Source organism: Rhineura floridana, chromosome 3, assembly GCF_030035675.1.
Source record: "Rhineura floridana isolate rRhiFlo1 chromosome 3, rRhiFlo1.hap2, whole genome shotgun sequence".
In the NCBI taxonomy this organism is placed as follows: Eukaryota; Metazoa; Chordata; class Lepidosauria; order Squamata; family Rhineuridae; genus Rhineura; species Rhineura floridana.
The window spans coordinates 60,849,678-60,875,088 of record NC_084482.1 but is presented as its reverse complement, the minus strand read 5'-3'; the positions used below and the strand labels follow the sequence as shown (position 1 = coordinate 60,875,088).

At 40.8% G+C, this 25,411-nt stretch overlaps 1 protein-coding gene across 6 annotated transcripts in view; it reads right to left on the bottom strand.

Moving 5' to 3' along the window:
- The window catches only part of LLGL2 (LLGL scribble cell polarity complex component 2), a 79,607-nt gene that overhangs the window by 19,846 nt on the left and 34,350 nt on the right, over nt 1–25,411 (bottom strand). For all 6 annotated transcript variants that reach the window (XM_061616164.1, XM_061616163.1, XM_061616169.1 and 3 more), the window contains exons 5-14: nt 20,100–20,221; nt 18,755–18,913; nt 17,100–17,262; nt 16,158–16,290; nt 15,271–15,325; nt 14,890–15,044; nt 6,612–6,829; nt 4,875–4,942; nt 2,665–2,818; nt 2,427–2,531 (exon numbers count right to left, since the gene is read on the bottom strand). In XM_061616164.1, the coding sequence (XP_061472148.1) occupies nt 2,427–2,531; nt 2,665–2,818; nt 4,875–4,942; nt 6,612–6,829; nt 14,890–15,044; nt 15,271–15,325; nt 16,158–16,290; nt 17,100–17,262; nt 18,755–18,913; nt 20,100–20,221 (1,332 nt within the window). The remainder of the gene's footprint in view (nt 1–2,426; nt 2,532–2,664; nt 2,819–4,874; nt 4,943–6,611; nt 6,830–14,889; nt 15,045–15,270; nt 15,326–16,157; nt 16,291–17,099; nt 17,263–18,754; nt 18,914–20,099; nt 20,222–25,411) is intronic.

The following is a 25,411-nucleotide window of genomic DNA, read 5'->3' as shown; positions in this document are numbered from 1 at the left end:
CTGGAGGGTGAACATGGGCTCACATCTATTTTTAAGCCAGGGATACCACAAAGAGCATGTTACGCTATCTGAACATGTACAGAATACTTCCACCTCCCACACTCCTGAATCCACTATGGTTATTGAAAAGTTATTCCAGATCAGGACTTCCCAGGAGGATCCCTACGCCTGTGCAGCCTCTGAGACGGGCTCCCGTCTTGGATGAAACTTATCCAGTTTAAATTCAGTCAGAAGGCTCTTTTCTGACTGGGAATAATTTCTTCCGGTTAAAGAAGAAACGTGAGATTTCCCACATAGCTTTGTTTTGATTGTTGGAGTCTGGAATTCGTCAGAATTGTCTGTCTTCCAGCAGCTCAGACAGAGCGAGGATTTTTATGCTAGCTCAGCTGGATAAGTGACCCGTTTTTTTTTATATACGGATTAACAGGCAAACATCCTCCTGTCTACATTCATCATTTTCTTATCTATACAGCTAAAGAGATTTGTCAAAGTAACAGCAATTGAGATAACCTAGGTGAGGTAAGACTTTCCTTTTTTTGTTCGCGGAGCTAGGGGGGAAGAAAATATAAATAGCTTATCTTTTTTTATTGCAAAAAGCTGACATGGAAAATGGCATTCTAAAGATTACAACGGGCGAGAGATTTCTGATTGGAGGAGATAAGAAATCTTTTTGATCTATGGCTGGGACTATTTTTTCTGATCTACTTTTTTTTTGATGAATCTGCTCATTCTCTCTGCTACTAGCTATTTCGACGCTGTGAACTAAAGCTGTTCTTACACTTTCAGGCAGATAAGAGATAAGGGCTGTCTAGCGTGTGACGTTAGTTTGTTGGAAAAATTAACTCCTTTGTAACTGGTTAAAGAAATAAGCTGCTCTTTGTTTGGGACATTGAAAATTGAAGGAGTTTTGTTCCTTTGGCTTTAAGAATGACAATTAAGAAGACCATGGATGTACAAGAAGGGACTTTATCTCTAGACATGTTTCAGAAAATAATGAATGGGATTAACTCAATAAAACAAGAACTGAGAAATAATAGACAAGCGTGGAGAATTGAATTTTACGAAATGAGACAGGAGCTGAAAGAAACTCAGGATTCTATGAGAAAGGAGAATAAAGATAGATCTGGAAAACAAAAAAAAGATGAAAGAGAAATTAAAGGCAAGGTTCAAACTATGGAGATTGGCTTAATTATGGACATGAAAAAAGATTTGGATTTCCTGGCTGTGATGGATCCTGGAGACAAATATTACAGTTTGGAATTCAGCGCTGTCCCTGAAGGAATTGAAGAGATTGGAGATAAAGATATTATCGGTTCAAAAAAATTCTTGGACTGGAAGGATCTGATGGAACTTGAAATGGAGAAAGTTAACAGAATTAATCCCTGTCTTGTGTCAATGGAAAAACCTTCAAGAGATGTACTAGTGTATCACGTGGAAAAGAGGAACAGAGATGCGGCTTTGCAACAATACTTCAGTGATACGTTTGGATTTGATGGCAAGAAAATATCTGTGATGGAGGAAATTCCTATCAGACTTTTATTATATGACTATGACAGCAAGATTTTTGGGTGCGTAAAGATGGAAGATGGAAGATGGACCCAATATGGATAATGACAGAAGAGCGATTTAAAATCACTGGACTTAGTAGATTTGATGAGTTGGATTAATTGGCATGTTTATTTAGTAAAAAAAATTGATTGACATATATCTCAAGGATTGGAAACTTCTCTGACTTTTTGTGGAAGATTAAAATGATATGATGTTAATGAGATTTGAAACCAACTAAGATAACTGTTGGAGGAAGGTGATTTTATAATCTATTAAGAGATAGGTCTGTTACATATTATAGATTTATAGTTGAATTATAGTGTTTTGAAATTACTGGATTTAGTAGATTTGATGAGCTGGATTAATTGGCATGTTTATTTAGAAAAAAAATTGATTGATATATATCTCAAGGATTGGAAACTTCTCTTTGACTTTTTGTGGAATATTAAAATGATATGATGTTAATGAGATTTGAAACCAACTAAGATAACCGCTGGAGGAAGGTGATTTTATAATCTATTAAGAGATAGGTTTGTTATATATTATAGATTTATAGCTGAACTATGACAAATCAGAAGTCAATATTTTTATATATATGTATTTTTTTGTATTGTATTAGTTATTGATTTGTGTTGTTTTCTTTTTGTATTATTTTGGTTTTGAAAATTAGAATAAAAATTAATTGAAAAAAAAAAAAGAAAAGTTATTCCAGATCAGAAGGCCCAGCATCTGAGCAAATCTGAGCTCCTGCATTTCCCAGTTGAGGGAAATAAGATAAAGTACTGACACATCTACGCTGCAAAGAAGTGTGTCTGTCTATGCTGCTGAATGGAGTGCATCCAACAGCCCATTCAAATCCTTTTGATGCATTTCAGTACCTGCCCTGCTGTTCCTGCTACAGCCAAGTAACCACTGTATTTGCACAGGAAGATCTTCTGGATCCCAAGCCTAGGGTCATCACTGTAAGGGTCAAAGGAGCCAACCTAGTGGGGCAGGGAGGCAAGAAAGAAAAGATCACATGAACTCTAAGTAAGATGTGCAACATTGCAGTTTCTTCGCAACTCTGTACAGCAGCCTTGGCTTCAGAAAGCTTCAGCTGATCTAAAACGACCTCACCTTGCGCAGAGGCGGCCATTCATCTTCTCCCATCTGGTTCATATTGTCATTGGGATCGGCATCTGTGAGGAACACCCTCACCGTACTCAGTTTATATAGGAGGTTCAGACAAACGCCTGATGCATTCCAGAATCGCACTGTGCCATCCTCATGCCTGACAGGAAAAAGAAATTAAAGGGCAAGCAGATACTTACCCACATCACTACCTAATTTCCAGGTATGATAACACACTGAATCTTTATCTGTCACTTAATCCAGTCAAATCCTACTGAAATAATTTTTTAAATATAGATATTAAAGAGCTATCCTAATTTTCCACTGGCTATTAGATCCAGCTAGCAGTTTACAAAACCTTCTTCCTTCATGATACCCTTTCTATGCTGACTTGTCTACTGGAGAAGTCACATGCACCAAAGACGTTTCTGAAGTATACTCAGAGTGCATGGATTGTTCACATGCATGGCTAGTGACTGCCTTCTGAGCTTCACTACTGCCGAGTACAAAGGGAGAATAATATATACCCAGAACCACAACCACCATTCCCCTGTGGCTGCAGATTGCAGGGAAAATCAGTAATGGTGGGCAACACATCTTTCAGGGAAGCTGACCTTATTAGCTTACTGAGGAATCCCGAGAGACTGAATACCATCAAGGCAGTTAATGGCTTTCCACATTTGTTTCCACACATTCAGTATATTAGTTTTTTTTATTAAGAACTAGTATTACAGCAAATATAACAAAAACAGGAAAGCACACAATATTCTTTTACAATGACAAATTATAAATATTGTGACAGGTAGCGCTCATTTTTAGTAAAGGTACAGCATTCTCCTCAGGTTTATTATACCACTAAATATGAACCACTAAATAATAAAAGTGGCCCAGTTTTCAATCCATTTATCACCAATTGTCTCCCTTCTCTTACTCTCAACTATGGTAAAATTAAATTAAAGTATTTTTTTATCAGACTGGGGGAGTTTTGTTCACTGTAAAAGGCTTTTTCTAGGTTATCCAACTGAGGCAGCAATCCAATATGTGTCTACTCAGAAGTAAGCTCCATTGGGTTCAATGGAACTTACTCCCAGGTAAGTGTACTGAACTGCAGCAGTGAAGTAAATAAAAGGATCATGCATTGCAGTAAGCTTTTAGAATTAATCTGACAGGAATAATCTGAATGGACATGATTTGTATAGAAATGGGTTTGCATAACATAATCAGATACATGTGGCGAGCCACCTCTCCATCAGTGGCCATTCCACTTGGCTACCTCATAGGGAGGGGCAAGGCAGCAACACCCACTCCATCAATTTAGCTGAGACCAATTGCCATTTTGGCTCCTCCCTTCTGAGAACATTCTTCCATGGTGACCATTCTGCCTGGTTGTTACTTAACAGCATGAAACAGTTAACACCTTAATTGACTTTTCTTCCTTCCTTCCCCCCTTTTGTATCATGCCTCTTAGTTTGTTAGCCATTATTTTGAAACTGTAAACCACTTAAAGTTCTAGGGTGGTATACAAATGTACCAATTAAGTAACACAAAAATCCACAATGCTACATTTGAGGCACCACACAGCTTCTTGCTTGGGTGAACATGCAATTTTCCCCACATCACTGCTGATCACAACACCAAGCAACATTTCAAAAATTAGTTTGGATCCCACTGGGTTTCATGAAGTCTGGTGAAGGGCTCTAACATTCAATCATCTCTCCACAGCATCAGTACATTTGGTTCTCAGGAACATCAAGTATTCCATCTCCTGTATGTTAATATTATCCTTTGAGCATGGCTGGCAGGTTGCCTGGACCATTAATTGGGAGAATTTTACCAGGGAACTTGACAAGAATCCTCCACAGGCCTTGCAGGAGTATTAATGTATTTCTGAAATTCTAGTTGAAAAGCAGCAATAAAGACATATTTCGTGTGCAGACCATGACATACAGAGGGACATCATCCCCTGCCGTTCACTGGATGTAAGACTTTTTAAATGTATATACAGAAATATATAACTGATTCAGAAGCGTCAGTTATCTATGAAGTGTCAATACTAACTTCAAAATGGTCAACAGTTTACTGGCTGTTGCACAAGTGACGACCCTTACCTTATATTGGCCAACAGTTAAAGGCTGACAAAGCAGAGGTGGTAACAGATTGCCAAGTCAGGGCCCCCAAAAGTTAACCTAAGGGAGGATTTCTGTTTTTATACTTACCCAGTAAGCAGTAAATCCCGCTGGAGAGGATCTGGAGCCTTGCTGGTGCCTCCGCTAATTGGCCACGGCTAGGAAAACAGAAATTATAATAGGGGTTCACATTAAATGGATGCAAGTCCATATACAGTGAAGAGGCAGAGGGAGCAGGAAAGCATTCAACACCAAATCTACACAGAGTAGGCTCTTCTTGGATTAAGGTGAGACATAAATTCTTAAGGTTTTACTAGCCAATTTCCTTTTGCTAAGATTTAATAAAAGGTTGGAGGGAATCCCTTAACCTACATTTCCTCTGTAAGCAGCAGCAGCAGCTGCAGCAAACTCAGAATATTTGCAAGCCCTAACTGTTGGAGCATTCTAAAACTGGGCCCACATTTACTGTAAATTCAGCAGGGTACAGAACAATTGTCTTATGCTTCAAGTGTCCTGAATTCTCCGTCATGTACACAAACATGCCCTATTTATTTATTTATAACTTATTGAATTTCTACCCCGCCCCTCCTCCTGAAGGAGCCCAGGGCTGCAAACTTAACAGAACAATTTAACAAAAAGAAAAAAAAAAAGATGTCTACATCTAGATGCGAGTGCAGAGCCAGAGCCCATTGTAACTGAGGGATCTAGAAATCCATGTTAGGGTGAGGAACATAGAAGCTGCCTTATATCAAGTCAGATGACGGAGCCATCTAGCTATGCTGACCGGCCACGGCTCTCTGGGGTTTCAGACAAGGGCCTTTTCCAGCCCTGCCTGGAGATGCAAGGACTGAACCTGGAACCTTCTGCAGGCAAAACAGGTGCTCTACCACTGAACTACACAGCCCCTCCCCTGTCATTCCCAAATTAAAATTATTACATTCTGAAATTCTGTAATAAATTATGCAAATAAATTGACAATATAATTCAGCATGTATAATTGGAGTGACATGATTTAATTCTATTTTCTGCACACAGAGAAAGGAGGGTTTGATGTTCATAGACTACTAGAATAGAAAAGTCGTGCAAAGGGAAAGGGATTGAAGAAAGAGGGAGAAGACGATTAGAAGCTACTCAAGCCAAATCCATTCCCCTCTTCCTTCACAGTAACCTTCTAATAGACCACTTTGTGTCCACGTCTTCAGATAAAACAGAGCACAAGCTCATCTTTCCCCCTTCCCTGTTATCTGAGCACTAGTAAAGAATATTCTTTAACATTGTAGCAGGGATGCTTACAGAGGCCTTGCAGGAATTCTTTTATTCCATGTTATAAAATGTATTCTAAATTCTCCTACAATGCCACAGTCAAGAGAGTCAAAGCAATGTAGCAGTTAGAGTGCTGGACTGGGACCTGAGAACCAGGATTCAAATTCCTACTAAGCCATGAAGCTCAGTGGGTGACTTCGGGCCAATCATTGCCTGTTAGCCGAACCTATGCCACAGGGTTGTCATAAGGATAAAATGGGAGAAGGCAAGCCACATATGCCATTTTGAGCTGCTTGGAGGAAAGGTAGTGTATAAATGCAATAAACAGAACAAGCAAGCACATTCTGGTCTGGGGGCATAGTTATCTCCAAGTACTCAGGATGGAATCAAAATTTCAGCATTGAAGCTGTGTCATTCCTTTTTCTCATATTCCTTTAAAAGCAGGAACCTTCTGCCTCCAAAGTGGGATTTCAGACACAGCATGAAATCCAGTATTAATATGACAAAGTGTCATCTGTTCACTTCAAAACCCATTCCAGCTCTACAGATGCATGCAATTCGTACCATATTAGAGAACTGAGAGTTCTGTTTGTTCCCGGCACTGATTATCCTTTCCCACAACTTTAGAGGGATGTTGGAGACATGGTGGGAACATGTGATGGCCGAGCAGTGAAGAGATGCAAGATATGGAGGTTGGACAGATGGCCAGCCTGCAGACGTCAAGTCTATGACTACCAGTTCTTCCTCAGCAAGCACCAGCAGTGCAGATGGGTCATCAAACTCTGCAGGAAAGGAATCAATATATAACACTTCTTCCACTGGGAGAGAGGCAGCAGGGAGGGGAGGAAACAACCATAAAGTACTTTTATCAACTGATACGAACACAAGTAGCAAGGTCTATCTATGCCTAGGACAGGGCAATATTAATCACAATAATATTGAAATCATCACATAATTCTTTCCCTTCCTACCCTTGCCTCTATTTTCACCCTTCCTGTTTTCCTGGGTCTAGTTTCAATTGCAAATCAATTCAAATCAAATCAAATTCAATTTCAGTTGCTTGGGACAGAAGCCAGTCATATCTGTTCTTTGTAAAATGTCAGGTATGTAGATGGCACTATATAAATAATCTATTGGATTTATTAATTAATTTTCTATCCTGCCCTTCCTCTCAAAGGAGTCCAGGGCGGCAAACAACCAAGCAGCAAAACAGAATTAAAAATAAAATAAAAACATATTTGAAACATTAAACACATTAAGAACATCTTAAAACATTTTTTTTAAAAAAGAAGTCACATGATGAGCAATGCTTCAGGGCTCAAGCCAAAGTGTTGATTGTGGCCTTTAAGCCCTTCACAGCTTGCAACAAGGTTACGAGAAGGGCCGCTGGTCTTTCTAAGCACCCATACGTTAAGGTCTTAAATGGCAGGTGACTCTTGGAGGGGGGGTTACTCAGTGGTTCACCCCAACTGTGGAATATTCTCCCAAGAGAGCCTTGACTAATGCCAAGTCTGATGTCATTTTGACAACAGGCAAAGGGTTTTTAAAAAAATTTTCCCAGGGTTTTTTAATCCTCTGTGCATTGCTTTCATGCTGCTTTGATTTTTTGTTTTGACTCCTGCTTCCTTTATACCATTCTTTTATATTATGGTGTTTTGATGTCTGCTTTCATGTTTATTTTACTGAACGGTTAACTTTTTGGAAGCTGCCCTGGAAACCTGTTGAAGGGCAGGGTATTAATTCATTTAAAAACAAACAAAGCATGTCTCTGAAGCCCAGTCCTCAAGTGTTTTATTATGCTTTCCAATCCTGTGGTGAAAGCAATGATACCTCACTTAGTAGGACTACATGTGTGCTTTATCCAAGGTTATCTGTGGAGTAAAAAATGTCACATGAAATGACCAAGAGACTTAGAAACCTATTAGATGATGCAACTAAGTGGGCTGAGGGGCTTTATTTTCACTTGTAGCTCTTTAACGGGCTGAAGACAGATGGCATTGTGCATGCTCAGCAATGATTCAGTTTATCTGTTTCAATAGTTAATAAAAAGTTTTTTTAAAGGCAATCACCCGGTTAGTTCTGAGTGAGACCATTTCTAGGAACGTAGGCCAATCCAACAAACTAAGCTGCTTAAAAAGTAGCAGTGTTGCTGATTCTAAGAACAGTTGATCTGTTTGGGAACACAAAGAATTTCATTACAAATTGAAAGCTGCTTCTGCAGCTGCTCCAGAAACTCATCATTTTGGAAAGCTAAATACTGTGATGTGTTACAGTCTCGCTGATTATCTTGTGTACTCCTCTATCTGAGCTTAGCAAAAGGTGGTTCTTCAAACATATGCAAATAGTATCTCTGCCACAAAACGGTAATAATGCATTTTAAGCAAAGAGTATTACAGTAATTTGAAAAGGGCATAGGCAGTTTGGCAAGCAACTGTCTGCTCAAGTTACTGCATACTGTTGGTAGCCTGTGTTTCCAGAAGACTGTTCCTTAAAACAAAAGTAGTCCCCCTCTTAAACCACCCTTGTGGTTTTATCATTTCAGTATTTGCAATGTTAAAACCACATGTTATAACAGAGTAGGACTGCACAGATTAAACCAACTAATATATTCCAATAGTCTAAAACATATGTTCCAATTTCTCAGGAAGCAGATTATTATACAGCCACAAAAGTGGCTGTATACTATAGCCAGGATGGATTTTTTGCATTTCGCAATGTTAAATCGAAAATACCCCCCATGCTGTTCTGATGCTTCCCATAAGATCATTTCAAAACAAAACCTTACAAAACGTATAGTCTTGAACTCAGAAACACTTGCTTAACAACCCTCTAAATTTTTATGGCGATACACAAAACAGTCAGAGAGAAGTGTAAAAAGACAGAGAAAACCAGATCCCGTTTGGACTTCTTTCTGTCAGAGTTCTCATAATCTGTTGAAATTAATTTAAAATCAGCCATATTCACAGAGTACCTGTAATCCTATTCCTGACCTTGCCCCATACTCTGACCTTCATCTTCTGCAGTTAATGCCTGGCTGATTTTTAATTAATTTAAGAAACTTAGCATTGAACTCAATGATAAGGCCGGGCATGCTTAGTAAGAACCAACTGTCAGTGTTCTAAAACCCAGACTCAGAGCTGCTTGGCTTGCCTTGCCTAATCAGGGGGCCACACCCACACCAGACTTAGATTTCATTTGAGACAGTCATGGCTTCCCCCAAAGAATCCTGGGAAGTATCGTTTATGAAGGGTGCTGCGAGGAGACTCCTATTTCCCTGACAGAGCTCCAGTGGCCAGAGTGGTTTAACAGTCAGCCGCTCTGACTGAAGGTCTGTGAAGGGAACAGGGCGTCTCCTAGCAACTCTGCACCCTTCACTTATTACACTTCTTAGGATTCTTTGGGAGAAGCCATGACTGTCTAAAGGGAAATAAAGGTCTGTTGTGGATGTGGCCAGGGACAGCTTTGGTTTAAATGTGGGTGGGAGGCTACATGTGCCTGCTGTAGAATAAAAAGGTGAGGGAAACCCTGAAGAAGATACTGTTCACAATGTTTTCCTTTTGGAAAGTAAAGGGGCTTCCCTTCTGCCCAGTGCCTACCCACCAAATCTCCTCCCCCCTCCCCTTCCTGCCCCCTAGGTCAGTTTCACCTAAGCATAATTGTATAGGAGTTAATCCCACTGAACTCAAAAAGCATGCAAATGGTCAAACCTCCCCTCCCCTCCTCCTCCCTCCTATCCCCTCCCCTTTCCTTCAGCCCTCCCTTTCCCCCTCCTCCTCCTTCTCCTCCAACCTCCCCCATGGTCAGTTTTACCTATCCTAGGACTACGACCTGGGAGATCAGAGTTCAAATCCCCACACAGCCATCAAGCTTACTGGGTGACCTTGGGACAGTCACTGCCTCTCAGCCTCAGAGGAAGACAACGGTAAACCATCCCTGAAAACCCTATTCATAGGCTCGCCATAAGTAGGAATCGACTTGAAGGCAGTCCATTTCCTTTTCAAACATGATTGCATGGGAGTAAATCCCCGTGAACTCAATAAGCATGCAAATGATCAAACCTGCCCTCCCATCCTCCTCCCTCTCATCTTCTCCCATTTGCCCCTTCCTTCCCCCTTACTTCATCCCTTCCCCTCCCCTCCCAATCCCCGCCTTCCCCCCTCTTCTGCTCCCCTCTCTCCCCTTCCTCTTTCCCTCTACTCTCCCACCCCCTCCTCCTCCCCCATGGTCACTTTTACCTATCCTAGCCGTGAGCACATGGGAGTAAATCCCACTTAACTCAATAAGCATGCAAATGATCAGAACTGCCTTTCCCCTTCTTCCCCTCTCCTATCCCTTCTTCCTCTTCTCCCCTCTTCCTTCTTCTCCTGCCCACTCCAGGCCTCCCTCCCCATGGTCAGTTTTACCTATCCTAAGCATGATTGCATGGGAGTAAACCCCACTGAACTCAACAAACATGTAAATGATCAAACCTCCTTGAGTGGTGGCAATCAGCCCAAATAACAGAAACAAGACACGTGCTGTGCTGATCTTGTTTTAGCAGGGTGGAAGCAACAATATTAAGATAGTTGATATAGTTCAGAAAGTCACTTTAAATATGTTTGATTTACTTTGCAATTTTAGTGAAGTTTCCTATAGTAAATCATTTTCTTTTGCTTCTGTTTCTGAGAATATGTGAAGTACAGCAACACTAAAAATAGCTCCAAAAACAATTGTGGAATAATGGCACTGACTGTTCTGCAGAACAGTTTCCAATGGACATAAGCGTGTCTCAGTTTGCACAAGATAAAACAGTGGGAGGTGAAATATATTCTAGCAAAATTCTAGGTGTGCTCTATGTTTTTAATTGACCATGCCCACCTTTCCTTAAGTGGAGTGGATTAAGCAGAGCACGCTGAAAGCCTGCATCTTGGGCAGGCCAAGTTTGTTTTTTCCAACAGCTGGAGTCATTGCTTAAATAGCAACATATTGTAATCCGTCTGATTTTACATCAAACCGCATTTTCAGATTCAACTGTTAATGTGTCCAAAATAGAAATACAGCATAACCTCCAGTTTGAAACACCAAAGGCTATCTTCACCATCATATGACATTGACCAATAAAAAGGCTGTGAAATTAATAAAAATAAATTTGACACAGATTTCTAGGATGAATAATGAGAGAAGTATAATTTTCTAGGTTAGATTCTCTGTAGAAACAGTAGTAAGAGAGAAGAGAAGCAACGTAAGAACACCAACATACATACAAAAATGTAATTCTCCATCTTTGGAGATGGCAGGTGTTGCCACCACTCACCATATGCTCAGAGGCACATGTTACCCAATTTTTCCAAGCTACACAAGGAAGTGGATTAGACTGTGAAAGACCAACCCAAATTGTGTTTGCATTTTGACAAATTTGTAGGGCATACAATATCTCAGAGAGGAGGTCAAGTCTCCTGCACCCCTGGTGCATTCACTATAGCTGCCCAATTTCCCTGCTTTTTAAAGTTTGATAGAAATATCTGTGGGCTATAGGCATATTCTTAAACCGCAAGGGTTTTTTTGCCTATTAGCGAATGTAAAAAAATAAATTTTATTGCATATAGCCAATAAGCCGGTGCAACATAGACAGAGAAAGGGGAAACATAAAACAAACAAGGTTAAAATCATCTATACAGGATAAATATTTAAAACCATAAAACAAAGGCAAGACTCCATACAAATTTAAACAGTTTTAACAAGTGCTGCTCTTATCTTTTTGGCGGCCAATGCAAAGTTGGCTACAGAAATTATAATATGCTTTTGTGAGGCCGACAATAAACTAATTACTAGTTTATCAAAGGGGATCCCCTCGTTCAAACTTATGAAAGAAGCTATGAACTTCTCTCTCGGGAGATGATATAAGGGACAAATAATCATATAGTGAACTAGATCTTCAGGAACCATACAGCTGTTGATACAATAACGTTCCGCATGCGGGGTGCCAGCATACCTGCCTTCGAGGAAAGCAGTGGGCATTGTTTGGAATCTCAGTTCAGTAAAGGCCCTGCGAAGAGGGGCGCAAGTCAAGATGTCAAAATAAGGAGCCAGAACATGGTTGGGTTTAATATAGGAAAACCAAGGGGAAAAGGAAGCGACTACTATCGAGGCTCTATCTTGTTGAGCATCATAATCAAAAATTCTATTGCGCAGCTCAATTAGCGAATGTGTTAATAGAAATACTTGGAAAACCTGTTGATGAACCACCATATTAAGAAAAGGATTCTCCCTTCTCTCACATACAGGAGAATCTCTCTTATGATGCGTGCTCCTATGTGGCATAGCAGGCACAATCTAATACAAAGAAAGTATGCTTTTGTCTTTAAAAGTATTGCTTATGTTCATAAGCAAATTTAGCCCATCAATGAATAGACACACTCATTTGATTAACAGACTAGGACTGCAATCCTACACATACCAGTTTGGGAGCAAGTTCCATTGAAAATAGTGGGACTTCTAAATAAACATCCAAAGGATTGGGCTTATACATTTCTAATCAGGAGATAACCTTTGTAAAGAGATGAACACTTTGTTCTTTGGAAGAAAAGATTCTTCAGGTTCCATTGCCATTGATACTTTCTCCATTGCTTATGGGCATTGTGATCCCCACAGAACTGGAATTCCTGAACTGCCTTTGTGCCTAAGGTGAGGTGCAAATTATATGAGGTGGTGGTGGCTAGAGCAATCAAGTGACCTCCATGCATCTACCGTACATGTTTATCTTTGTTTTCTATGGAACACTACAATAGGATGGGTGGTGGAGACGGAGAGAAGTAGTTTTCACTTTTAAGTTTTTATCCCACCCTATGCTGAAGACAACCTACTTAGAACACCCCATCACTTGCCAAATTTCAAGCACCAACTGCTTTGCAAGTTGATGTAGCTAGCAAAGCATTATAAATCACAGATGTTTTTATTAGAAGTCATCATGTAGCAATATTGCGCAGTCTTAAAGAACGACTCCCAATGGTGCATTTACTGAGGCAGAGACACCAGTGTACACTACACATACATTGCAACCTAGTTATAAATAGCAAACAGTTGCAAAAGATTGCTGCTTTTCCCTTTAAGTCTCAATGAAACAGCACCTCGGAAAGATGGATGCCCTGCTTTCATGCAATTAAAGAGAAAAGGCAGCAAATTATACACGCGTGCATCATTCACAATCGACATGACACAAGGCATTTTTGAACTGTGTCACCAGTTACATACTGTATTGTAAGACACCACCCCAAATAATCAACTTTGAAAGCATCCTACCCAGAGTATGAACACTGAATAAATGGAATAGCTTCCCAACACCAGCAGTGCAATTACACAAGCATTAGACATTAACAGAAGTGGATTTGATACACAATGAGTGACCCACTCTCAAATGCTACTCAGTGAACTAAGAAGCATGTGAGGTGAGCCGAGGCAGATTCCCCTTAGGTTTAGGCAGTCAGCCACAGGAAAGCTGGCCAGCCACAGAAACCTCAGACCACTGAACAACTTCCTGGAGTAAGTGTACAGCATTTATTGCTTCCTTCTTCAGTTCCCGTATGCATTGTAAGCATGGCCAGTGTGAGCAGCTGTGCAACTCAGACAATCACTAGGACACCAAACTTGCAGGAACTCCACTTGCACTGCCTCTCTTATCCTGCAGCAATAACCCTAGTAGGAGAGTTTGCTTCACTTGCAGGTGGATCTCCCTAGGAGTACCTCCTCCCTCTGCACAGGAATGCAACATGGCACCTACTGTTCTTTCTGTCTGATGGCAGTTGAAGAAAAGGCATGATTGGAGGTACAAGTTGGAGAAAGGTACCTAAATCACATGTCTATTTTCTTTCTTTTCCTTTAAGGCTTCCTTACATTATAATTCAAGGAGGGATGCCATGGACAAGCAATGGTGAGAGGCTCAGGGCTTCAGAAGCTTGTCAAAACTAAAAATAAAGCTCACTAGTCTGCAAAGCCACCTTGGAGCTTTGCATCCACAGATGTTGTTGGACTCCCAACTTATTCGTCCATGCCTTTGGAATCTGATGATGTTGATGCTGGTTGAGGTGTGGCTTAGTGTTGCTGTTTTGGTAATGGATATATGATTTTACCCATTTATATTACTGCTTAAATTATTTTTATTTTCCTTTATTATTACATTAATATCCCACCTATACTCTAAGGAGCTCAAGGTAGCATGTGTGGTTCTCATTCTCCATTTTTATCCTCACAATACCCCTTTGACATAGATTTGGCTCAGAGACTGTGACTGGCCCAAGGTCACCCAGCAAGCCTCATGGCTGAGTGGGGATTCGAACCCTAGTTTCCCAATTCCTAGCCCAACACTCTTAGCCACTACAGCACTACTGGCTCTCAATATAAAATATTAGTATTATATACATTTATAGTGTATCCTGTGTTATAAGGCAAGGGATATAAAATAATCAGCCCTAGGCAGCATGTTCTTTGGTCAGGGATGATGCAAGTTGTAGTCCAACAATATCTGGATTACTTGCTCTAGCACTATGAAACAGTGCCCTGTTTCCATGAAAGATTTACAGTTATCACTTTAAGTTGTGAAAACTACAATTGCTATCAGGATTCTCTATGTTTCTATGAAAACACTTCACACTCTTGGCCTTGAAAACGTGGAGCCTATGAATACAAAATTTTGTTCCATTTACTAGTTTACAAAAAAATTCAACACACACAGCTACTATTCTACAGGATCACCTGAAACTGGGCATTAATAATCTACACATTTGGTACTTCATCTCCAAGCAACACCCAGAATTGGGTCAAATGTACATCCACTCAAACACCTGAGGAATCAAAATCTTCAACATACCTGCAAATGGATCTGCACTGGCAATGACAAAGAAGTCTATCACCCGTGATGTGAAGTCGAAGGCTATTTGCCGATTGCCATAAATAACAGAAATGCTGTGCCTGTCACCATAGCTTGCCCGTGGCATCCCTCCTTGAAATATAATGTAAGGAAGCCTTAAAATAAAAGAAAACAGACGTGATTTAGAGAGTGAGAGCGAATTCTGAATGGTTCAAAAGAGCAATGAATGTTTGCAGGGTTCAGACTGAAAACAGGCAGGGGACTTTTGCTGACATCTCAGCCTGCTGCAGGTTTCTAGCAAGCAGCAGTTCTTACTACTAAAAGGTCACTCTAGAATCTTTAGAGAATGGGCATTATTGTTATATCTGCCAAAGTACCTACCCACTCTTTGTTGTTTGCCAGTAAATCTTGGAAATGGCCTTGCAAGGAAAAGGGCCTAGAAGGGCAGATGTGTAAAGAAGATATCATGTTTCAAATACATACTTATTTTATTTTTGTTACTTTATTATTTATTTTTTATAATTTATTCATTATGAACATTTATGAAGCCATTTCACAATACAACAAATTGTATAAAAAAAATTTCAAATCCAATACAGATACTTGAGTTGAAAATCGACACAACCATGGAAAGTAGCTGGAAATGTTTTTGTATCATCAATGAAGCTGACACAGCAAGACAACATACCCTTGATTTTCCCATATAAGGGGGAAAGTACTAATTATGTAACTTTGATATCTGGACAACTTCATCTTGTTAACCGTATGGACATTGCAATTAGAAGCGCTATGAATGCCCACATTTCACTATAACCTGGCTAGAGGAATTAGTTATACTAACACAGACCACTCACATTCTTAAAACATCCCTAACAGATTTCCAGTAGAAAGCTAACCACTTTCCGTCTGACTTCTGTAGCTCCAACAGCTGTAAAGCCACCATCACTTTAGCAAGACTTTGGTCCTCAGGTGTCATCACTTCATTGCACCCTTCCAAGGCACTGCTCAAGTTCACAGTATTGAGATTCTAAATAAGGCCTACACAAAATATTGCCATATATTGTGGTCTGCCCAAATGCTTAACAATTCCCTTGTTTTGCATCCTCAGGCAGGCACACAAGATGCTTGAACTTCACATGGACCCCCATTTATAGCTGGTAGGCAGCATTTAGCTTGGTGGGTCCCATTTTACACATATTTGCTGCTCTGAACATGTCAAATTATGTACGATCCCAAAGGCATGCATTTCCAGCCACCCACATACTGACCATAAGGCACTTTGCTTTCCAAGGGCTCAGGCTGCCTGTCATCACTTGAAACAGGCCACTGGGCATAACTCCCATCATAATGGCAGCTGATGATCTGATGGCCATTCCTCTGCCAGAAGAGGTTTTCCAGTTGCTAGGGAGAAACAACTTAATCATTTTGGTTCAGTTCAGAAAAAATACTACACCAAGAACTGTGTGTGTGTGTTCGTTCTACTAGTCACAGAACTCAGTATCCTGATAATTATTGAGGTGGTGGGGAGGGTTGCATGCATGTCTCAGAGAGTAGAAGTAGTATTTTAGCCCTCACGGTTATGGGGAAACAAAAAAACAAAAAGCACTCATAGTGCCTGGTGAAGGGCCAGAAACTAAAAGGTGGCCTTTGGCAAGTCTGTCTTCCCCCGCACAGAACTTGTCCCCTCTTGCTTCATTGGCCTGCAAACCTGCCTTCCTTAAGCTCAAAATACAAGACTGCTGTTCCATCAAAGTAACTCTTGTCCCTTTCGTTCAAACATAAAGCTAGAATTGGATTCTCTGTTACAGAATTTGTTTTTTTGTGGGTGGGGTGCAGATTACACAAAGTCATGGATACAATCTTATTCTAAGGACAGAAGATTCACAGCTAACTAAGGGGCTAACTACATGTGTCCCTTTGTGTCTGCAACCCAGAGGGGATTTTGCATGAATAAACTGCAGTTGGGGAAAGGGTTAAACATCCTCCCCCATGCATGTCTCTTCCACCTCCCTAGTGTTTTTTTAAAAAATGGTTCCATGGCTCCATTACTGCATGTTACACACAATACACAATTAATTCTCCAAATAGACCTCCTTTTTTTTAATACAGTTTTCTCTGTACCTTGCTGTATATTCCAGGAATAAAGAGCTTTCTTGGCTGTGACCCAGAGCCTCCAAGTACCTGATTTCTGTGTCCCAGAGTATTAGTACCTGATTGCCAAGGAAATGGTGTGTTGCTTTGTTATGTATCAAGTCCCAGAGGACAATGAGGCCCCTGCTGTATCCAATCAAGATCTGATTGGTGTTCTGAGGATGTTCCTGTAAGGCTTCCACCAATTCAAGGGACCTTCTATTGCGATAATCCTCTGGTACCCTGTGAGAAAATGCAAACATGTTAAGTATCATGAAAGCCAACACATCAACTGAAATATGGAAGGACAGAAAGGAAACAGTTGGAAATTCTATAGGGAAACTCTCTTCCTTTGCACTACCATGTCAGGGATCAACTTAGGCATCCCGGACAATAGTCTGGCCACAGCCTCCTCCTGTAAGTACCAGAGCCTCAGTCCCAACACCCAACCATCCTGCCTCACCAACCACCGTATCTGCCACGACAGCCCTAATGGCAATCTGGTAATTCATGTCTTTGATTCCATTCATGAATTACTTCCCATAAAATATCTCAAAAAGATTTCTCACCTGCACCTCCATCCCACTTCACCCCCTTGGGAATATGGAGCTGAAATGCAATGGTTTGTCACTGTTGTTACAAAACAGGTAAATAATTCCACTCACTCTGATGTTCCTTAAGCAAAGGAAGTGACCATTTGAGCTGTAGCAACAACATTGCTGTAGCTCAGCCCTCCCCAACCTAATGTTGCTGGACTCCAACTCTCATCAGACCCAGACAGTATGACGAATGGTGAGAGATTATGGGAGCTGGAGTTCACAACCTCATAGAGGCTGAGGAAGCCTACTATAGCTATTATGAGGTATAAAAAGGTTATTAAAGGTAAAGGTGTCCCGCACTTATAGTGCGAGTCATTTCTGACTCTTAGGGTGACGTCTTGCAACGTTTACTAGGCAGACCGTATATATGGGGTGGGATTGCCAGTTCCTTCCCCGGCCTTTCTTTACCCCCCAGCATATGCCGGGTACTCATTTTACCGACCATGGATGGATGGAAGGCTGAGTGGACCTCGACCCCTTTTACGGAGATTCGACTTCCTCCTTCCACTGGAATCGAACTCCGGCTGTGAGCAGAGTTTCGGCTGCGTTACCGCCGCTTACCACTCTGCGCCATGGAGGATCTTAAAAAAAGGTTATTATGAAGTATAAAAAGAAAAATGCCTTTAAATCTTTAAATTGCAAAGGCTGAATCTGGAAAATATTAAAAACCCAACAGACCTTTGAACCTTACTATGACTTCTGCACTCCCACCTTGTCCCAGCCACACCCACAGAGAAATAAAAAAAAGATGCCCCAAGCCAGTAGGGTGTGCTGCTCCTGTTTACTAGTTCAGGGCAAGCCCCCAGGACAACGAGAGCCATTTGTCTACGCAGACAGACCAGCATGGAACATCAGAATTAAGAACCTGCTGTGTAGCCAAAACTACAATCAAGTCCCAGGAACAAGAATGAGTTCAAGTCAAACTATGTAGGCAGAGACTTTAATACATTCCCAAAGCAACCATGGAGGTGGCAACAATACCAGTTCTTCAGGTCAATATGTTAAGTGACGGCCCTAAATGATTGTGCTGTTCAAGAGTCTTGCAGGACGTTTATTCTCATCTATACTTAACGTACACTTAGCATAACATCACCAAATCTCCACTAAAATAGCATAACACCAGTGTCCCAGTTTACCGTTGCAGCACAACCTCTGGACTGATGGTCCGGTCTTCTAGCACTCTGAACGATGGGATCTCCACCACAAACACATTACCACTCTCAGTGCCGAGATAAAGAAGTTCCTGTGAGGAATGTGCGAGGATTGCTGTTACCTGGGTAGCACTTGGAGGGGAACTGCAAGTGGAGGGAAAAAAGAAGCTGGTAAATTACAACTGAGTGAGATTAGTTGCCCAACCAACATGGATACACAATCATACATAGACTCTTGATCCAACATCTGTTTGTAAGGTCTCCAGAAATCATTACTCAAGACCAGAGACTGACGTATAAATTCTCATCCCACAATTCTCAAGGGGGGGGGGGAGAGAAGGCTGATACAAAAAATGTTAATGTATACCGTTGGTATGGGAATAGAAACTTGCTATTAAGTCATCCCATAAACCTACAGGAACAAGCAGATAGATTATTCAAATGAATATAGTTCTGATGCAATAAAAGCAATATTATAAGCAATGTTTAAAGACAAAACAAATGAATGGATTATGTGCTAAACATTATATAACTGAAAACTAAACTTTAAGTTAATCAACAAGTCAGTTTTTAGCAGTCAAGTGTGCATGCTCCCCCCATCTCCTTCAAGATCACAATGGCCAAACTTTCTCCAAGATTGAGGGACACAAATCCCTTGTCATGACATTTAAATAAGTTCCAAGAATACTATTTCAACAACAGAAACTTTGGGGCAGTTTATAGCTTTGAGCACAGTCTGTTGCTCACTCAGTTTCTCCCCTTCCTTAACTGAGCCATACCATAGTTTTATTTATTTATTATTTGATTTATATTTCGCCCTTCCTCCAAGCAGGAGGGTGGTTCAGATGTAACAGAAAACTATGCATTGCTCAACAAGGAAGGTAAGAAAAATCTGAGCTTACAAGGAGGAAGGAGGGAGAAGGAATGTACAAGTTTTAGCACATTCCTAATCCTACATGATATGGATAGAGAATATTACTTCTGAATGAACCCTTAAAGTAAAGCCTTCCCCAACTTTTGGGTCCACCAATATCTGTGGATCCAAACTCCCTTTAGCCCCAGCCAGAATAGTCAATGGTCAGGAATAAAGGGAACTGTAGTCCAGCAACATCTGGGGACCCAAAGGTTGGAAAAGTCTGCCTTAGTATTTTGAAAGCCATTTAAAACACACACAACCGCCCATTTAAAAATGAAAAATCAGCTTTCCAGAGTGCACAGAACTAGTAAAAGAAAGAAAGCATCCGCTTGAAAGATAAAAAATGACAAAAAACTGTCTGTCAGATTGCATCTCCCAGCCAGCTTTTGGTGGAGGACAAAGTATTCCAATTACCCAGGAGGCCCTCGGAGGGTGAAGTGTCTTTCTTCCTGCAGCTCAGATGCATAGCTGCTGTGGGACTGTTTCAGGCTCCATAAATGCAGGCTGTTGTCATCTAGCAGCGTCACTAAGCGACACTGAAAATTAGACACACAAAAGAATGAGTGAACAACCTTTAGCATAGCACAGAGCGCAGCAACACTTTAAGCAGCATATAATTCAGTGATTATTTTTATTATGCCACAATGCAGGACCAATCTAGAATTAAATTTTAACCAGAACAGGATAAACTCATACAGAAACAAAGCTGTCATGGGACTTCTAGGTTACAACGAAGCTCCTTATAGGGCTAAAATAGCTATGCCAAAAGATAGCTGTTAGAGTATCTGCCAGCCCTATTAATAAGAAGCTGAGATATTCAATAGAAAAGAATGCATCTGAAAAAGTGGGCTTGAGTCCACAAAAACTGATGCTACAACAAAATTGTTGGCCTCTCATAAGGTGCCACAGAACTCTGATTGCTTTTGCTGCAAGAAACTAACACAGCTACACCTCTGGATTTTTTTTATATATATAAAAACAGGCAGCGTATTTCAGCACAGGACCAGGTGACATTAAACCACTAAATGAGGTAGTTACAGAAAAAAACTCAGCAATAAGGCAACGTAACCAAAGCTAAATCAAAATTCACTAATAGGCAAAAAACCTTGTGGTATAAGAACATACCTATAGCCAACAGATATTTCTATCAATCTTTAAAAAGAAGGAAAATTAGGCAGCTATAGTGAATGCATCAGGGAAGCAGGAGACCTGACCTCCTCTCTGAGATATTGCACTGCCCTACAAGTTTGGAAAAATGCAAACACAATTTGGGTTGGTCTTTCACAGTCCAACCCACTTCCTGTGCAGCTTGGAAGAATTGGGTAACGTGCCTCTGAGCATATGGTGAATTGGTGGCAACACCTGCCATCTCCAAAGATGGAGAATTACATTTTTGTATGTATGTTGGTGTTCTTACGTTGCTTCTCTTCTCTCTTACTACTGTTTCTACAGAGAATCTAACCTAGAAAATTATACTTCTCTCATTATTCATCCTAGAAATCTGTGTCAAATTTATTTTTATTAATTTCACAGCCTTTTTATTGGTCAATGTCATGATGGTGAAGATAGCCTTTGGTGTTTCAAACTGGAGGTTATGCTCTATCTCTATTTTGGACACATTAACAGTTGAATCTGAAAATGCAGTTTGATGTAAAATCAGACGGATTACAATATGTTGCTATTTAAGCAATGACTCTAGCTGTTGGAAAAAACAAACTTGGCCTGCCCAAGATGCATGCTTTCAGCCTGCTCTGCTTAATCCACTCCACTTAAGGAAAGGTGGACATGGTCAATTAAAAACATAGAGCACACCTAGAATTTTGCTAGAATATATTTCACCTCCCACTGTTTTATCTTGTGCAAATTGAGACACTCCTCATGTCCATTGGAAACTATTCTGCAGAACAGTCAGTGCCATTATTCCACAATTGTTTTTGGAGCTATTTTTAGTGTTGCAAAGTGTTGCTGTACTTCACATATACACAGAAACAGAAGCAAAAGAAAATGATTTACTATAGGAAACTTCACTAAAATTGCAAAGTAAATCAAACATATTTAAAGTGACTTTCTGAACTATATCAACTGTCTTAATATTGTTGCTTCCTCCCTGCTAAAACAAGATCAGCACAGGACACGTCTTGTTTCTGTTATTTGGGCTGATTGCAGGTGTTACCACTACTCACCATATGCTCAGAGGCACATGTTACCAAACTCTTCCAAGCTACACAGGAAGTGGACTGGACTGTGAAAGACCAACCCAAATTGTGTTTGCATTTTTACAAATGTGTAGGGCAGTTCAATATCTCAGAGATGAGGTCAGGTCTCCTGCTCCCCTGGTGCATTCACTATAGCTGCCCAATTTCCCTGCTTTTTAAAGTTTGATAGAAATATCTATTGGTTATAGATACGTTCTTAAACCACTAGGTTTTTTGCCTATTAGCGAATTTCCCTGCTTTTTAATCTGGGAAGTAATAGATGGGATCCTGTGCAAGTTTGCTGAGACTTGATCATTTGCATGCATATTCAGTTCAGTGGGATTTACTCCTGTGCAATCATGGCTAGGAAAGGTAAAACTCACCATGGGGGAAGAGGAGGGGGAGGGGAGAGCAGAGGGAAAGAGGAAGGGTGGAAAGGGGAGCAGAAGGTGGGGATGGGGAAGGAGGGGATGGGGAGGGGCAGAAGGGAGGTGATGGGAGGGAGGAGGAGAGGGCAGGTTTGATCATTTGCATGTTTGTTGAGTTCAATGGGATTTACTCCCATGCAATCATGCTTGAAAATGAAATGGACTGCCTTCAAGTCGATTCTGACTTATGACGAGCCTATGAATAGGATTTTCATGGTTTGTTGTTGTTACGTGCCTTCAAGTCGACTACGACTTATGGCGACCCTATGAATCAGCAACCTTCAAGAGCATCTGTCGTGAGCCACCCTGTTCACATCTTGTAAGTTCAGGTCTGTGGCTTCCTTTATGGAATCAATCCATCTCGTTTGGCTTTCCTCTTTTTCTACTCCCTTCTGTTTTCCCCAGCATTATTGTCTTTTCTAGTGCATCATGTCTTCTCATTATGTGTCCAAAGTATGACAACCTCAGTTTCATCATTTTAGCTTCTAGTGACAGTTCTGGTTTAATTTGTTCTAATACCCAATTATTCATCTTTTTCGCAGTCCATGGTATGCACAAAGCTCTCCTCCAGCGCTACATTTCAAATGAGTTGATTTCTCTCTTATCAACTTTTTTCACTGTTGAACTTTTACACCCATACATAGAGATTGGGAATACCATGGTCTGAATGATCCTGACTTTAGTGATCAGTGACACATCTCTGTATTTGAGGACCTTTTCTAATTCTCTCATAGCTGCCCTCCCCAGTCCTAGCCTTCTTTTAATTTGTTGACTATTGTCTCCATTTTGGTTAATGACTGTGCTAAGATATTGATAATCCTTGACAAGTTCAATGTCCTTGTTGTCAACTTTAAAGTTACATAAATCTTCTGTTGTCACTACTTTAGTCTTCTTGATGTTCAGCTGTAGTCCTGCTTTTGTGCTTTCCTCTTTAACTTTCAGCAGCATTCATTTTAAATCATTACTGGTTTCTGCTAATAGTATGGTATTGTCTGCATATCTTAAATTATTGCTATTTCTCCCTCCCATTTTCACACCTCCTTCATCTTTGTCAATCCCACTTTCCGTGTATGTTCTGCGTATAGATTATATAAATAGGGTGATAAAATGCACCCCTGTCTCACACCCTTTCCAATGGGGAACCAATCGGTTTCTCCATATTCTGTCCTTGCAGTATCCTCTTGTCCAGAGTGTAGGTTGTGCATCAGGACAATCAGATGCTGTGGCACTCCCATTTCTTTTAAAGCATTCCATAGTGTTTCATGATCTACACAGTCAAAGGCTTTGCTGTAATCTAGAAAGCACAGGGTGATTTTCTTCTGAAATTCCTTGGTCCGTTCCATTATCCAATGTATGTTTGCGATATGATCTCTGGTGCCTCTTCCCTTTCTAAATCCAGCGTGGATGTCTGGCATTTCTTGCTCCATATATGGTAAGAGCCTTTGTTGTAGAATCTTGAGCATTACTTTACTTGCATGAGTTATTAAGGCAATCGTTTGATAATTACTGCATTCCCTGGGATCCCCTTTCTTTGGAACTGGGATGTTTTCATGGTAGGCGGTGGTAAATGGTATTCAGTGGTGGTTGACCATTGCCGTCCTCTGAGGCTGAGAGGAAGTGATTGGCTCAAGGTCACCCAGTGAGATGCATGGCTATGTGGGGATTTGAACCCTGGTCTCCCAGGTCGTAGTCCTAGGATAGGTAAACCTGACCATGGGGGAGGAGGAGGAGGGGAGGTTTGATCATTTGCATGCTTTTCGAGTTCAGTGCGATTTACTCCTGTGCAATCATGCTTAGGATAGGTGAAACTGACCTGGGGAGGGGCAGGGAGGGAGGGGAAGGGCAGGGAAGAGGAGAAGGGGAGGAGATTGTATGGGTGGGCACTGGGCAGAGGGGAAGCCCCTTTCCTTTCCAAAAGCAAACACTGCAAACAGTATCATTCTTTTTCAGCATTTCCCCCACCTTTTTATTCTACAGCAGGCAATGTAGTCTCCTACCCAAATTTAAACCAAAGCTGTCCCTGGCCACATCCACAACAGACCTTTATTTCCCTTTAGACAGTCATGGCTTCTCCCAAAGAATCCTTGGAAATATAGTTACTGAAGGGTGCTGAGAGTTGCTAGGAGATGCCCTGTTCCCCTCACAGAGCTTCAATCAGAGCGGCTGACTGTTGAACCACTCTGGCCACTGGAGCTCTGTCTGGGGAATAGGAGTCTCCTCTCAGCACCCTTCATAAACTATACTTCCCAGGATTCTTTGGGGGGGAATCTATGTCTACAATGAAAGAATTTGTTGTGAAATGAACTTATGGGCAACATCAGAATGGCATGGGGGGTATTTTCAATTTAACATCGTGGAATGCAAAAAATCCAAGCTGCCTATTGTATAGTATCAAAACAATCTTCAAAACCTTGCAATTTGGATTCAAACATCAAAATTAGATCCAAGTATATGACATACAACTTTCAAGTACTAATGCAAGTTTGCAAATTATACTACATGACTTATACGGATAAGTTGTATGTTTAGATATAGTTTAAATCAATGTTTTTGAAGAACAAATTTCAGAACCTATGTGGCATCAAAACCCAACTGGTTTGATGCTTTTGTCTATTCAAAAGGATGTTTCTAATTGATTAAACAATGAACACATGTAATAACCACAGAGGGCATTTTCAACTAACATCTTGTCAGCGCAAGGATTTCTGCTTGTGCAATGGAACTTCCCCCCTTCTCCATACGCCCTTCACAAATCTGCTTCAGTGGGTTGGGGGAACCCCTATAACGGATTTAGGGGGTGAGTGGGGGGAAGTTCCATTGTGCAAGCAGAAATCCTTGCACTGATTATTTACATAGCACTACTTTGGGTATAACCCAGAGTCTGCTGTCAAGTACTACTGAACGTTGGATGCTATTGCAAAATGAGATTCAGATACTAATATAGTGACCATCCTCTGAACATCCAGCAAACACTTATGAGAATTTGCGGAGGAGAGCTGATGGGGGGAGGGTGTAATTTCAGCTCCAGTGAATATTGCAAGGGGTGTTAATCATGCAAATCAAGTGAGCCTGAATATATTTGCTTACTTTTTTGTTAAGAACA